This window comes from Seriola aureovittata, chromosome 13, assembly GCF_021018895.1.
Source record: "Seriola aureovittata isolate HTS-2021-v1 ecotype China chromosome 13, ASM2101889v1, whole genome shotgun sequence".
In the NCBI taxonomy this organism is placed as follows: domain Eukaryota; kingdom Metazoa; phylum Chordata; class Actinopteri; order Carangiformes; family Carangidae; genus Seriola; species Seriola aureovittata.
Genome location: NC_079376.1, coordinates 18,294,941 through 18,309,615, shown reverse-complemented (window position 1 = coordinate 18,309,615; position 14,675 = coordinate 18,294,941). Strand labels below are relative to the sequence as shown.

At 40.2% G+C, this 14,675-nt stretch overlaps 1 protein-coding gene across 6 annotated transcripts in view; it reads right to left on the bottom strand.

The window, feature by feature from the left end:
* The window catches only part of ralgapa2 (Ral GTPase activating protein catalytic subunit alpha 2), a 92,447-nt gene that overhangs the window by 63,267 nt on the left and 14,505 nt on the right, over positions 1-14,675 (bottom strand). For all 6 annotated transcript variants that reach the window (XM_056392964.1, XM_056392960.1, XM_056392962.1 and 3 more), the window contains exons 2-8: positions 12,591-12,701; positions 12,176-12,225; positions 4,086-4,143; positions 2,293-2,336; positions 1,529-1,709; positions 1,203-1,318; positions 521-659 (exon numbers count right to left, since the gene is read on the bottom strand). In XM_056392964.1, coding sequence (XP_056248939.1) covers positions 521-659; positions 1,203-1,318; positions 1,529-1,709; positions 2,293-2,336; positions 4,086-4,143; positions 12,176-12,225; positions 12,591-12,701 — 699 coding nt within the window. The remainder of the gene's footprint in view (positions 1-520; positions 660-1,202; positions 1,319-1,528; positions 1,710-2,292; positions 2,337-4,085; positions 4,144-12,175; positions 12,226-12,590; positions 12,702-14,675) is intronic.

Here is a 14,675-nt window from a genome sequence, read left to right as displayed (position 1 = left end):
CACTTCATTTTCTACCTGTTCACTTATTACACCTTACACGTCTATAATCATCCTCCTGTCTTTGACTTAAATAGTGCATTTTTATTGTGTTACTGCGAGCGCACACACACACACACACACACACACACACACACACACACACACACACACACACACACAAGCAGACACACACAAACTTTATTACTGTTTCCATATTGCAGTTTCCATATGCTACAGTTCATTTTTGCTTATTACCAGCTCTGCTAATTTTAAATGAACATGTCATTCTTTTTATTGTTGTGCTGAACAGCCTGCAGAATGAACTGTATTCCATATGGTGAATTAAAGTCTGCCAGTTTATTGAATAGAAGCTTTAGCTCCCATGAAGATGTACATAAGCAGACATTACAAACAGTCAAGCTGAGATTTTACAACCCAGACAGCAGTCTGTAAGTACAGTGCAACACAACATGGTGAATACACTTTGCAGTAACATGCTCACTATGAAAAGGCTTCTGCACAAATATATATGTCAGCTTACCTAATAAAGGCTTGTAGAGGTTTGTGAGCTTGGTGAAGGATGGGAATAAATGTGGAAGGTAGTACTTCTTGAACAGGCTGAAGAGAAACCTGAAGCCTGTGTTCTGGTTCTCTTTGTTCTTCCATTCTAAACTGGATGCCTGGCAGACAGACAGCACAAAGGCAGACAAGGTCAGGCTACAGGGAGAGGAGATGGTTCCAGAGTCACTCAGACAGTGAAAGTATATTGTTTCCTACACAATAGTTTGAAAGTTCTTTTAAGAAACAGTAAACAGGGAAAATGCTTTGGTCTAGGTACACATAGTATTAACAGATTCTGACTTAACACACTTAACAACTGATATTGTATTTAGTTTTTTTTTACTGTTGTACACGACAGGGATTACAAACTACCTGAGCACACATCAACACCATGACAACATCTATATTGTATACTCATATAAGTGCTGTCATATTCATAAATTTGTGGGAGATCCTTCCAACCAGGTTGCTATAAAATTTTAAAAGCTAAAAAGAATATGGGTTAAACGGTTTCAATTGTGCCAACATTTGTCCCTGTATCTCACTTGCAACCTTGCACCACAATTTAACCCATGTCATTTGAGATTCCGTTATGATAACTATATTATCGCTGCTGGCGGCAAACAGTTGTGCAGGCTTTTCTCAGCATAATTAGTTATTACCTGAATGACCATGTACTTGAGCAGGGTTTCAAGGATGTAACAGGTCTGGTCATCTGCAACTTTTTCTCCCACCACAGCTGGAACAAGCGGGGTAATCTCCTCAGGCACCACTTTTGCTGCTCAGATTGACAGACACAAAGACCTGAATTACTTCCAAAAAAACAAGAGTTCTCCACTAAAAATGAACATAAACAGTCTGATATCGGTTTAATGTTTTTTTTAGATGGTCTCAATGACCACCCACATCACATCAGGCGACACAAATATTACAGAATCTATGTCATTATAAATGTACACATGTAGAAGCATGCACATCCCTGCCTCACCATCAGGGGGGTTGGAGAAGGGGTTGTAAATGATGGTGTCAAGGGTGCAGGGCCCTCTGGTGGAGGGCACAGCAGGGAATCCTGGCACCAGACAGGCAAAGATAAGGAACTGCTCCTCAGCACAGTTGTCCCTCAGGGCCTGCAGCCACAGCAGGAAGAGACGGATCCCCTCACAGCGGATCTAGACAGGAGGACATTGGGACGTATTAATGGACACACAAAGTAAAATAAAACACTAAACGTGACATACTATGAAGCCAGATTTTTTAAAGTTAAAATTCATGTTAATGTTAAAGGGATATGCGTGATTAGTCGACTATATGATGAAATGTCAGCAGAAGAAATACTAGTTGGTTAAACTAATCATTATCTTATTGATGTAGAACCCGGTTAACTGTTGTGTTTAAGATGTTACGTAGCTGCCTGCCACTCGCTGGGGCTGCACACCTGGCAGATGACAGCCCCCCTCTCCCTGCACTAATATCCGGATGTTGTAAATAAGTAAGGTGGAATGTGGGACTGTTGAAAACTCATAAAAACCAGCCTGGTTTTACAGTAATTTGATAAGGTTGTATGTTTGCTGTGTCAGAATATACTGGTATATACCTACTCAACTTGATTGTTTTTCTTACTTTTAGTCAAGTGTTCTAAATGTAAATTTCTGTTTAATCGACAGGGAAATCAGTCGTTAGGAACATCCCTAGTTACAGTGCATCATGTGGCTGGAAAAAAAAAGATTTCTCATATCTTGTGACAAACATTACCTTGAATGAATTTCCAGTGTGTAGAAGCTTTTTCAGAATAGAACCTGGAAGAAAAAAAAAAAACAAAAAAAACACAACTGTCAAAGACTTTTGCAATACAAATAGTGAACAGAAGTCCCCTTCATGACAAGTAGGGCCACGACAAACAGCACAAAACTGAAAGGAGGAACCCGCTTGTCATCTCCAGTGACCAAATTGACCTTGATGGGTGGTCCTGACAAACTAGTGGGGAGAGTGGCAACGCTTCACATTTTACTGATGAAAATTAACATCAGTTGGCAGCGACATGCATTCATGAAGGCAATCTGGTTCTGCTGTAATCAAATGAGACATTGCTCTGATTGCTAAATACCTTGGGCGGATGAGGTCTGTGTGTGTGTGTGTGTGTGTGTGTGTGTGTGTGTGTGTGTGTGTGTGTGTGGTGTGTGTGTGTGTGTGTGTGTGTGTGTGTGTGAGTTAGGACATACACTTGACAGCCTGCAGAGAACACTGTTATTATGAGGACATTGTGGGCTTGAAGAAATGTGGGCTGGTACTAAGACAGATTTTAAGTTTAGGATAAATATAACGTATAACTTTAAAAGTTATGTTAGAGAAGTTCAGAGGTATGTTTAAGTCTTAATAAAAAAGGTTTTTTAACTGAGTGATTTGACTCAGGCATATCTAAGTGGTAGCCATGAAGACCAGGCTGAGTTGCTCAAAAGTATAAATCAAGCTTACGTGTTTGCACGAGAGTTTATATGCGTGCTTGTCTGGTGCTTTTATTATTCTCCTCTCAATGGGTTAAATCAATAACATTTCTGTGGTCCTTACATAAAGGAATCCTTTCATAGTTCTTGGGCTCAGGACAGAAGGAATTAAAAGTAAGCAGACAGAGGAAGATAAAAGGTGTGAGGATTTTCTTCAGCTTTCAACGGTTTGTGTCAAATGTCTGTGACCTTGCAATCCTCAGCTAAAAGGACAAAAACACTAAAAGTCATTAATGCCATTCCTGACCTACTCAACCCACCATAAGGAATTTATCACAGCGAACTGAAATGCTTTGATAAAAAAAAAAAAAAAAAAAAAAAAAATGGGAAAGAAAAAGTTATCTTAGGAATTCAATTAAAAAACAGGTATGCCAAGAAGCTATCCAGCCACCACCAAACATTCTTCAGGGGAAAGTACAGTGACAGCACAGCATCTTGACCGGTGACACACAAACTGATGAGCGGCAAAAAAAAAAAAAAAAAAATTCTGTGAGTTCAGGAGAAGGCCAAGAGGCAGCTTTAAACCTGTGATGATTTGTTGTCCAATGACTGACAAAAACGAGAAATTGTCTGGGGCAATCTCCCCGAGATGAGTCTTGATATTTGGAATTACAAGCCTGAGGGGAGGGCCAATCTACGACTGATCTAGACCTAGACTGTTTAGCTGCCAGCGGCTGACAAACAACAGTTATAATTGAGGTTATCGCTTCATGCAAGGTTTTCCTTTTTTGTGTGGGACTGAAATCATGCCAGCATAATTCAATTACTTATTTGCATTTCAAATGAAGTGCTCATTTGCATTTCCCATTTACATCCCCTTCTAAGACTAATTATTTTCTCTTCATTATGGAGGGCTGAGGCATGGTGATGGTGACATTTTTTTGTCACCACCGCCATGTGTATCTTAGAGGTTACAGAAGCTTCAGGAAGAAAGACACATACACAGTACATGTAACTACCTGTCAGGTATAACAATCCGAGAGTGGTTGTAAATCAAGGTAGTGCCAAGTATTTCATGTTGGTAGAAAACTTATCAATACATACCTATACTGTGAAACTGCCATCGGTTGTAGATCTTCTCAGGCAGAAGTTGTAGAATTTTCTAATAGAAACAGAAAAAGTAATGATTAGGTTTAGTAGATATTAGTTGCTGGTTATTAGAGTTTGGTACATTTCAGTAACAACTATATTTGCAGTTGCATTAGGTTGGATAGTAAGGTCTTTTTCCTTCACCATCAACTTTGCTTTAAGCAAGAACCTCAGCACTGACCAGCTTGAGGCTTAACCTGGATTTTTCTTTTTAGAGCTGAAACTATTACTCAATTATTTGACAACAAAAAATGTATATCAGCAACAATTTTGATAATCGATTGATCATCAAGTCATTTTTTTTAAAGCAAAATGGCAAAAATCAGTCACTTTGGGCTCTGGGAAGTTGGATTTCTGACATTTTATAGATCAAACAATTAATCAATAAATCAACAAAATAATCAGTATTGTATCTGTATCTGTCTGTATCCGTCTTATTTGACTCTAAAGTAAAAGAAAAGGTCGACTTTGCTTTGGTAAGTAGCACTGTTTGACCAAAGCAGTATAAACTTAAGGAATGCAGCATCCTTGCCCTTTCCCTCCACTTGGCCTTGCATGTCTGCAGATCCTGTCTGTGACACAGGGCAGCATAGAGAAATGTCATCACCTCGCCAACAACCGCTTTACAAATCAATTAGAGTGCCCTAACCTTTCAGCAGCCTATCATTATTCTTGAATGCAGCAGCAGGTTAACTGGGTCCCTCTGGAGAGATGGAAAAAAAAGGCTGGGGGACGGCAGATGTGTGCGCGCATGCACGCATGGCTAGTTAATAGTCAGTGTGCTGTGAGCAATTGATGCCCCAATGGCTCACTTCTCATCAAATCCTAATCACTGACCCAATAAGACTTTGTGATTACAATGTAGAGGTCAAGTCCGTCCTTTACTGTGTTACGTACAGTATGCAGCTCTGACCCACTTAACCAGACAACCAACTCTAGTCGACATGATAAAAGGCTCATCTGCCCTGGAGAGTGAGAAACACACTAAAGCAAAGGATACAGCGCATAAGAAAAATGTGCATGACAGAACTAAAAAGATTAAGTCCTCTCCAGCCACAGATTCAAAGTGCTACAGCAGTGAGGAAAAAAAGAAGAAATACAAAAAGAAAGATGACAAAGTATAAGAGAAAGCTTCAGAGCCTATAGAGCATCAGAATAAAACTGCCAAGAACCAGCTTTTATAACCTCAAGGATTTTTTGCTTTGTTGATATAACAATAAGGTTTATGAAGATGAAATTATTTAATAAATGAAACTGAAGTTGAATAATTGTGTGAATATAGGTTTGGTATGTTATATAAAGAAATGTGTAATTTTCATGATATACCTAACAATATTTCATATGTAATTTTTAGACAATAATCTATACATATTAGTTTGTTTTATAATATTAACTGATCATACCCTGTTGTTAAATCTTCATCTTACCACCATAATGTTGCTCTGGAAGATGGCATATGGTGACATTTTGTTGTCCAGTGCTATGCCACATTATTCTGAGAGCCGTGGCATTCCAGAAGTCATCTCATGTTTTGAGTGTATCAATTTGTCAACAACTGCCTTCTTCCCCTGTCATCGTCCATCTTTAACTTTCTGTTCTTGTCCTCTGAAACTAAATCCCTGTCATTATCAGTGACACGGGAGATACTGAAAGACATACATCACTTTAAGGGGGTTCTGGATGACGATCTGTGCTGCTCAACTTCTCTCTGATCCACAGATGTGATGATATGCGTGTACAGGCGTGTGGCTGCACCTTGCTATTGATCCCACATGGGATTATTATATCTCCGTAAGGCTCTGTACTGGTCTCCTCCACTCTGTCTCCTTGGTGCAGCAGACACATTATGCTAGGCAGTAACACAGCAGGGTAGCCTGCTTAAGCCTTTGCCAGTGTGTGTGCGCAGACACAATAACACCATCTTTCTCTCTCCTTACAGAGCACCAGGAAGGGAGAGTGGGAATGAGATGGAGAAGCTAGCTCAGAAAGACTCCCCGTGGAGCTGGAATGGCGGCCGCAACAATGAGGAATTTACTGGGTGATATGCGGCGAATGCAGAGTCTGCTGGACTAGAGGTTGGTGGAGTTACTCTAATCTGCAGCCATACTCCAGCATAAAGATGGGGGCATTACTGTGGTACAACAGCAGCTGTAACACATTTACATGATCCGCACTTAGGTTTCCAGCCACAGGGCCTGAACATGAGACATAATACACTTCTCCCAGAGGTGGTCTACAAGGGCTTTTAGATGGCAGCAGCAGACACTCAGCATTCTCAGAAGAAATGCAGTTATTTACATATTGTTTAGGTTTTTGATAACATTATTATAGCATCTAAGGATGATGAAATCTCCTGAGAGATGATGACAATGGAGACATAAAACATTGACCTATTAACACAATGTACATGCCAGATCAGAAAACAACTAAAGTGTCAATTACATAACAAAACGAAGATCATAGAGACAGAAATAGTGAAGTAAGTAAAGCGAAATAACTGTTAATTAAAAGTATTATCTTTCCATTACAGCAGAGCATACTGCAGCCTACGAAGAAAATGAGTCTCTGACTGTACAGTCACTTGTTGGCCTCATGCACTGTGAAAAAAAACATAAGTTACACACCGGCTTTGTTTAAAATGCTTTCTAAGGTAAGTCCAAACAGTGGAGACCAAACCAGACTGCTTATTTACATGCTAACCAAATGTCCTCAGCTTGCCCTCATTACTTGTGGGTAAAGGCCTTGGTAAATGTAGGCTAGTAAAGCATATGTCATGTACAGTAACCTCAAAATACAATACTGTTTAAAGCCTAAAGCACTTTTTGAGTTTTATTTTAGAAATATTTTTAATAGTAAGAGATGTTTTCATTTTCATTCTCCTCTGTAGCCAGTGGGTGGCAGCAGCAGAGCGCAATCAAAGTCCTTCCCAGGCTTCTCAATGTTAGCTCAGACATCAGGTTCAGGTTCCTCTTTGCCCTTAGTGAAAGCCAAGCTGCAGGAGGCTTCCTCTAGGACCAAATTATTTTCATGTTTGGGCATGAATAGTTTTGGACAAATTAACCATGCTAAATTACATGTCAACAAAGCCACACACTACAAAATATGCATCTGTAAAATGTTCATAAATCATTGTTCTTGCTTGTGACAAAAATAGTTATCTGTAAAATATACAGCAGCACTCCAGCAGTTCAGGTTTGAAGGCTAAAGAACAGGTTAAAACATAATTTGAGACATTAAGATTCATTTACTCAGCTTGTTCCATGCGTAAACCCATGCTACACTTAGTAAATTTGCATTTATGCATTAACCAATAATCCCCTGCTGGTGAACTGTCAGTCATAACTTGGACTAAAGAGGAGTGAGGGAGAAAAAGAAATCACTTAGCTAAATGGCCCTAGGTTAATTTCTCAGACACATGTTAGCCAACATGTAGAGGAGAGTTTCAGTTGATGTGCATCAAGAGGAATGAATATGATGCCATTACGCCAGGCACAAGAAGACAGGATTGTTGATGGCTGTTTATGATACAGAGTGACACTGTGTTATTAATTACCTTCTTTCTCATTTCTGACCATTTACACACGCACTGCTTAAATGGTGCATTTGTGTGTGGCATTTAAATGAACACCAGCCACAATCAATCCTCTGTTTGCCATGAGCTGTGGCAGGTGGACTATAATACACCACATTCCTCCTTATTCTGGTCTTTTTTAAATGTTTCTGACTTAAATGAGCAAATGCAACTGTTGGGATATAATATAAACAGAAATATCATGCTTTTTTGTCCTCCTTTTTCCCGTATGTTGATTCAGTTTTGGTTTCTGGTGGTTTTGCCATGGATCTCCTTAGGTTTAATCTCAAGTGACCATCTTGGGTAAATACACATAAATCCGTCAAAAGCATCTGATTTTCTGCAGCTTTCTAAAAGACAACCAAATATTTATTACCCGTGGGGTGGGATAGATACACAGTTATTCATCAAAACTAAGGCGCACTAGATTTAATAGGCACATTTACCATATATGGCAAATCAGTAAGTCAAGTCTCAAATCTAGATTTGGGGCAGGGGGGGCGGGGTCACACAGAGGATGGCAAGGGGAATTCAGAATGCTGAGTCAGGTCCGGATGACAGACGGCAGGACAGGTCATGGTGAGGTCATATCCTGGAGTGAAAGTGGACATAAACAGACTTCCCTCTGAGTCTCATTGGTCCCAGAGCTGTCCCATAACCTGTCCCACAACCTCAGTGGCATCAGGATCGAACTGCTTTCAGACAGTAAGAGGTCATCTATAGTCATACAGGAGTAAACAAACTGGACAAACTGTAGACCCCTGAGGCCTGAGAATTGAGTATCCTTACCCCAGAGATAAATCTTGTCTCATGAGAGCAATAACAGTCTTCTAAAACAGAAAGTTATCTTATCCAGTTTCATTCCTGGAACTACACCTACATGCTGATAAACAGCAGATTTTCTGTAGCTTTCTTACTATGTGCTTTAATTTACTCATGGTTTGGATGCATAGCATCAAATGGTGACATAAAGACAATTAGAAAGAATGCATCCTGACTCCTATACAATATAGAAATGGCTGCCAAAGGAAGACAAACATTATCCAACTGACACGGACACGATATTACACACCTGCAAAGTATTGATGCTCGAAAACTCTTTTTGCAAACACGGAAACCCAAACCATTACAAACCTGAATGAATCATCAATAGGTCTATATCAGCGTTGTAAATCTGGACACTGCACTTTTTCACCAGTCCTCTTTGCAAAATCACTCAAGATCTATTAAGTTAAATGGGAACCATGAGCAAACAGCAATGCTGACCTAAGTTCTCAATTAGACTGAGACCTAGATTAGACTTTGCCATTTCAGGACATAAAGGTTTTTGTTTTCAGCCTGGGCTTTAGGTTTGTGGTCATCGTCTTGCTGCAAAATAGATCAGACAAAACTAGAAAAGATGTTTTTTCTCCCAGAATTTAACCCTTTACTTTCACAAAAAGTCTGTGAAAGTCTGTTGCAGTGAAGCATCGCCACATCATGATGCTGCCACCACTTTGCTGATGAGAATGGAGTGTTTTTTGTTTTCCCACTATGGTGCTTTATAGTGGGGCTGTTGTGTTTGGTTTACATCAAACACAGCATTTAGTAAGATGCCTAAAAAGCCTTGATTTAGGCCTCATCAGACCATATTGTACAACCTTTATCCATTGGTGTGGTACCCAGGCACTGGCTGCTGTATGCACAGCATTCCTCACCTCAGCCATTAAACCTGTAGCTACTTCAGCTTTACCAAAGACCTCATGCTCACACTGACACTCAGATTTACAGTAGTACAATATTATTTTCATTTTATAAGACTGATCTTATTATAGTCTGTGTGGTTTCCAGCACCATGCAAAGTTCTCACATTATTTTTCACAGGCCTTGCTGCTGAATTTGTTTAAATGTTCCTTTGTCTTGAGTTAGTTGTTGCCAGGCAATTGACTATCACCTGGTTCCATATACAAGTGTATTTAACTTACAATCACTTGTCACACCTTGATTACACACAGGTCTCCCCTGAACATTTTATGCGACTTCTAAAACCAATACTCAAGACCAGTGATGATTTAGATGCTACACAGTAAAAGGGGTGAATACTGAAGCAATGCAGTATTCTTGCATTTGGATCAATGAGTTCCAATTTAAAGAAGAAAAAAATCAATAGGTTAATACTTTTACGTTATGTAGGTACTGAATAAATCTGTTGCTCAGCTCTGGTTTTACATGTTAAAAACCTACACACAGGCCTCAAGCAGTCCAGCATTTTTTAACAATGTTGTTGCCTTCTCACAGAGATCAGGTCTCTCATCTGTCAGTCCTGCTGCAGCATCACTAACTACCATGGATGCATCTGTGGCAGCAGACACAAAGAAATCCTGGAAGGGAATGGTGATGGCTGCTGGTGGCAGTAGGGGTGGGGTGTTCCAGCAGAGTTTAGGGGGAGGGACAAAAGATTACCCCCTCTAGATATCCATTACTCAAACAGGCTCGGCATGGGGGATCATACTCCCCTACAGCAAGCCACGGAAAAAGGTAAGTAATCCCCACGTAGCCAGCTCAAAGCAAACAACACACACAACGCACACGTGTACTGTATATGTCAGCCAGATTTCAATGCAAGGAGGGACTGAGGTGATGGAGAGTGCAGGAGACCATATTCCCATCTGCCTAGAGAGATGAAGACATAACTGTGGCTTTCCCGGGAAATTCTTCAACAGAATAAGAAGGGCAGCGATGTTGAGCTTTGTTCTTCTTAACCTGTCATACAGCATTAAAGTGTGTCGCAAAGCACAGAGCTACAAAAAGGCTGTTGTCCCAGCAGCTGTCCATTCATAGCTATTCTATACACCGCTCTGAGGCTGCTTGGACAAAGGCTGCTACGGCTTATGTTCTGGTCGGTTGACTTTTGTGACTAAAGCAAATCATACACATTTACGAAAAGCTTTATCCTGCCAGGAAAAGTTAGGTTTATGATAAAACGCCTCAAATTTCTGTATTTACTGGAGAAAGGAAAATGATAACGGTGCAAAATTCACCGGGATAACATGATACATATTAGTAGTGCATGTTTGTGAGCACAAAGGTATCAATTGATATCATATTCATGACCACATACGGTCCAAAATGCCTAATCTAATATGGCATAAAAGAGAAAGTCCGCACAGTGTAGCAGAGCTCGGGATCAAAGCAACCCTGTATCTGTCCTGTACACACCACTCAAAGCAAGCTTATCTTCTCAGTGCATGGGTAAAAGCACACGTTGTCACAGGCAGGGGCTAAAAGGGGACAAATGAGGGTTAAGCTGCTTTCAATATTAGTTCTTTTTGAAAAGATGACTCCATAAATATGTAGCAGGCATGAATCCAGGCTTTAGTTACAGGTCAGATGACTGAATGTGGACAGGCAGGGAGGCTATCTTTGTGAGGAGTGGAGAAAACTGGAGCGAAATCTAGTGATTTAGTTTTTCTTTTAATAGATGGGGAGCAAATATCTTAATGATTTTCTTTATCTTGATTAGAGACTAATTTAGCTTCCAAACAGCAGGCTAAGAAGGCCGTAGAAACATAAACTCTAAATTCTACAAAAGAATGCCAATCCTAAATGACTATCAGCAAACAATCAAACAAACTGCATATAATACAGGCTCTAAAATGTGCTACTGTGTACATACTGCGTCAACCAGACAGGACGAAAAAGATCTAAGTTGATAATATGACATTAGAGCCCAAGATGCATTGGACATTCTTGACTGGCAGTTAGGAATCTATAGCAAAAGACAGACAACTGTGTCAGGCATGATGCTACTGTAACAAACTCATGAACTGGGGAGTGGGCCTGAATCCAAAGTTAAGAATCCTCCGTTTTAGCTGGAATGACTTACTCTATGTTGGACATAATGCAAGGAACACTCCCTCACACTGCTCCCAGGTGATCAGAAAAACTAGGACAAGACATACTGTACAAAGAGGGACAAACAGACTGCCCCCCCGTCTTTTTTTTGATTTGCTGCCATCCTTACAGCCCTGCCCTGTGCAAATGTAACTGGAGAGCTGAATGTTTGTGTTGGAAACAGGAGCTGCCTTTGCAGTCAGGTGGGAAAACCAGGTAGGGGACTTTAACCTGCATGTGCAACATAAGAGCGTTAACAAAAAAACAGAGGGAGGGGCTATAGAGCCAACACACAGACACAAGACATGCCTCCTCTCATCTGCATACACACATAGGTTTTAAATACAATAAATGAACTGAAATCTCTCCCTCAACCCGCAGAAGGCTGGAAAATTATTTGATGATTCTTTCACCTGCAGAACCTCCAATTGATTTCCAGGCTATTTGAGGCAAATTCAGGAAGTAATTAGAGTATGCAACATGGCACCATGGAAACTGTGGTTGCACCCCAGAGTTCAGCAGTAAACAGGTTGAGGCTGTGGCAGCTATCAGTGGAAATCAGAGATGGAGACATCAGCAGACATAAAGACAAATGACTTACTTCAAAAATAAAGAGGATGGAGTCCAGCTCCTCCCTTTGAGATTTGTTCCCTGAAACACATGGAGAATACTTAGATTTTTAAACACATAACCTGGAGCCACACTGCATTAGCTTCATCAATAATGTAACAATAATATGGACCACTCATTCACAGGAACTTATGTTACCATGAAAGCATACTCCCAGTGGGAACAAATCCTCTACCCATGACAGTGTTATACTGGTTATACTGGACCAGAAATTGCTTTTCTATGGGCTTAAGCACATTACACTTGGGGCAGAAGGAAATACACCCTTGCCGTAACATACACCATCAAGAGCAGAGAGAGGGTTAATTATTGAACCACAAGCAAGGTGGTCAACTAATCAGTGTACAGTTAAAAAAAAAAAAAAAAAAAAGAAGGTCTGTACTCACCTTTTTGTTTTAAGTTGCTTTCCAGTGTAATGAAATTTTCATAGAAGATAAAATAAATCTGAGAACAGTTGCTCTCGAAGAATGCCTTCAGTTCACTCTTGTCAATGATATCTGTGGAAAAAGAGGAAACACCGTCAATGACACCTTGCATACAAGATCCACCTTTAACCTGAATCTGGCCAATAAGTTATTATGAAATGGAAAGAGATTTTGTCAGGGTTTTTGTTAATCATAATATTGTGGTTTAGCTTGCCTTTGTGTTTTCCCAGTTACAATGGCTAATGATATGAATATTATTAAAAGGTAATGATACACCAAACTTATTTAAAGAACAAATTAATGATCCTAGTAGTTTGATCATAATGTTGATTTTTCTTTTCAGCAATCTGCTGTCACCAACAGCCACTAAGGAATGACTGTCATGTTAAACTCATAAAGGCTAATATTTGATTTTATCAGTATTGTGAATCTTCTGTGTCCATGTGTCAAGGTTTGTCAGTGTACAGAATATAGAACAAAACTGCCACTACTGTTTTGAGATACCTGATTGCTTCTGAATATCTTGAGAGTGTCTTTCTTTAATTTTGCCACAGGTACTATTTGCTGTCTCTTTAATTCAACAGTGACAATGTTAAAATCACTGTTGCGCAAATGACTTTCTACTTCTTCCCCATTTTGCAGACTACATCTGTTTTACATCAAGCCAATTTGCTTCACTTCTGTCCCCTGTGTAACTTCACCCACCTGTAATCACTAGTGGAATGATGACAGGCTTTATAATGGTGTTGAAAACAACTTTGCCACCCGATCTGATGATTTCCCAATCTTTGTGGTGGTGCAGATATTTCTAAAACATCCCTCTTCTGCTGATGATGCAACACAGTATAAAAGATTGAAATTGAGGTGGAGAGAGAAGAGTGAAGACTTCATGTACAAAGAGACGCATCTTTGGACACTAACTCACATCAATGCGCCAGTGACCTTATGTTCAACTCGTGTACTGAGGATATTCCTCTCTCTGCTGCTGACCTATACACTGCTCAAAAATATCTTGAATGCTGTTGACTAGAGGATGTTTCATTCCCAGGGTTGTCTGCACTTTTAGCAAAAGCCAAATCATGAATCAAAGTGCACTCTGAGTTTAGGGATAATCTCACTTGGTTTTATGGATATGAAGAGGGAGGAGTCTGGATCGAGGACTATAATATTGTGGTTAATGAGGGAAATAGGTGGTACATGTATACAGTCACAAACAGGCTGTCACAAAAATCTCAAATTCATGCAAGGAACCTCCATCATTTGCCTCACTTATACAACCGTGGTGATGAGATAGGTCTGGACTGAATAATCAAATGTAGGCCAGGAGGAGTCCTGGCACAATAACAGCAATTAAGGTTCACCTTCTGCTGCGATTCTCCCTCTACCACATGGCAAACTGGAAGACGCCCAGAAGCACTCCAGCTCATGCAGAGTGCTGGAATTATGTAGTGTGAGTAAAAGACTCAGATGAGTTTCCTTGCCCTGAGATTAAAGCAAAGATAACGAAGATGCGTGATGGGAGTATCAAGGCAAAGGTATGACTGATTTTAGTCTTCAGCCTTGACGTAAGAAACACCAGCAAGGAATCATCCAGGGATCCACGGAGGATGATGGGCTCTTTCACAGTTCAGAGGTCTACAATGTTACGAGCAGATGGATGCAGTTCTGCCTTAATGGGCACAGAAAAGTAGCCAGAGACTAGTTCCTTGTTGAAAAATGTAGGAATCTGTAGTTCTCTCCATTTTTCAGCTATATTTTCTCCACTCTGTGTGTTTTGCACACAAAGAAAACATCCAATGCTTGAACTCAACCTCTCAAAGAAAGCAACACTTCATTAAATGCTCCTTGCTCCTGGCATGAAGCTAATCACATCTGCTAAATTCACATTTAAGCACAAGCACTGACGCACATGAGCGCACACCCTCACACACACACTGTGGACTTTAAGGAAAACTTTAATGGTAAGAGTAATGATTGTCCATGCAATGGCTTACAGTCTCACGGCCAGTGAAAAGTGCATTCAGTAATTCTCCCCTCTGGCATGAG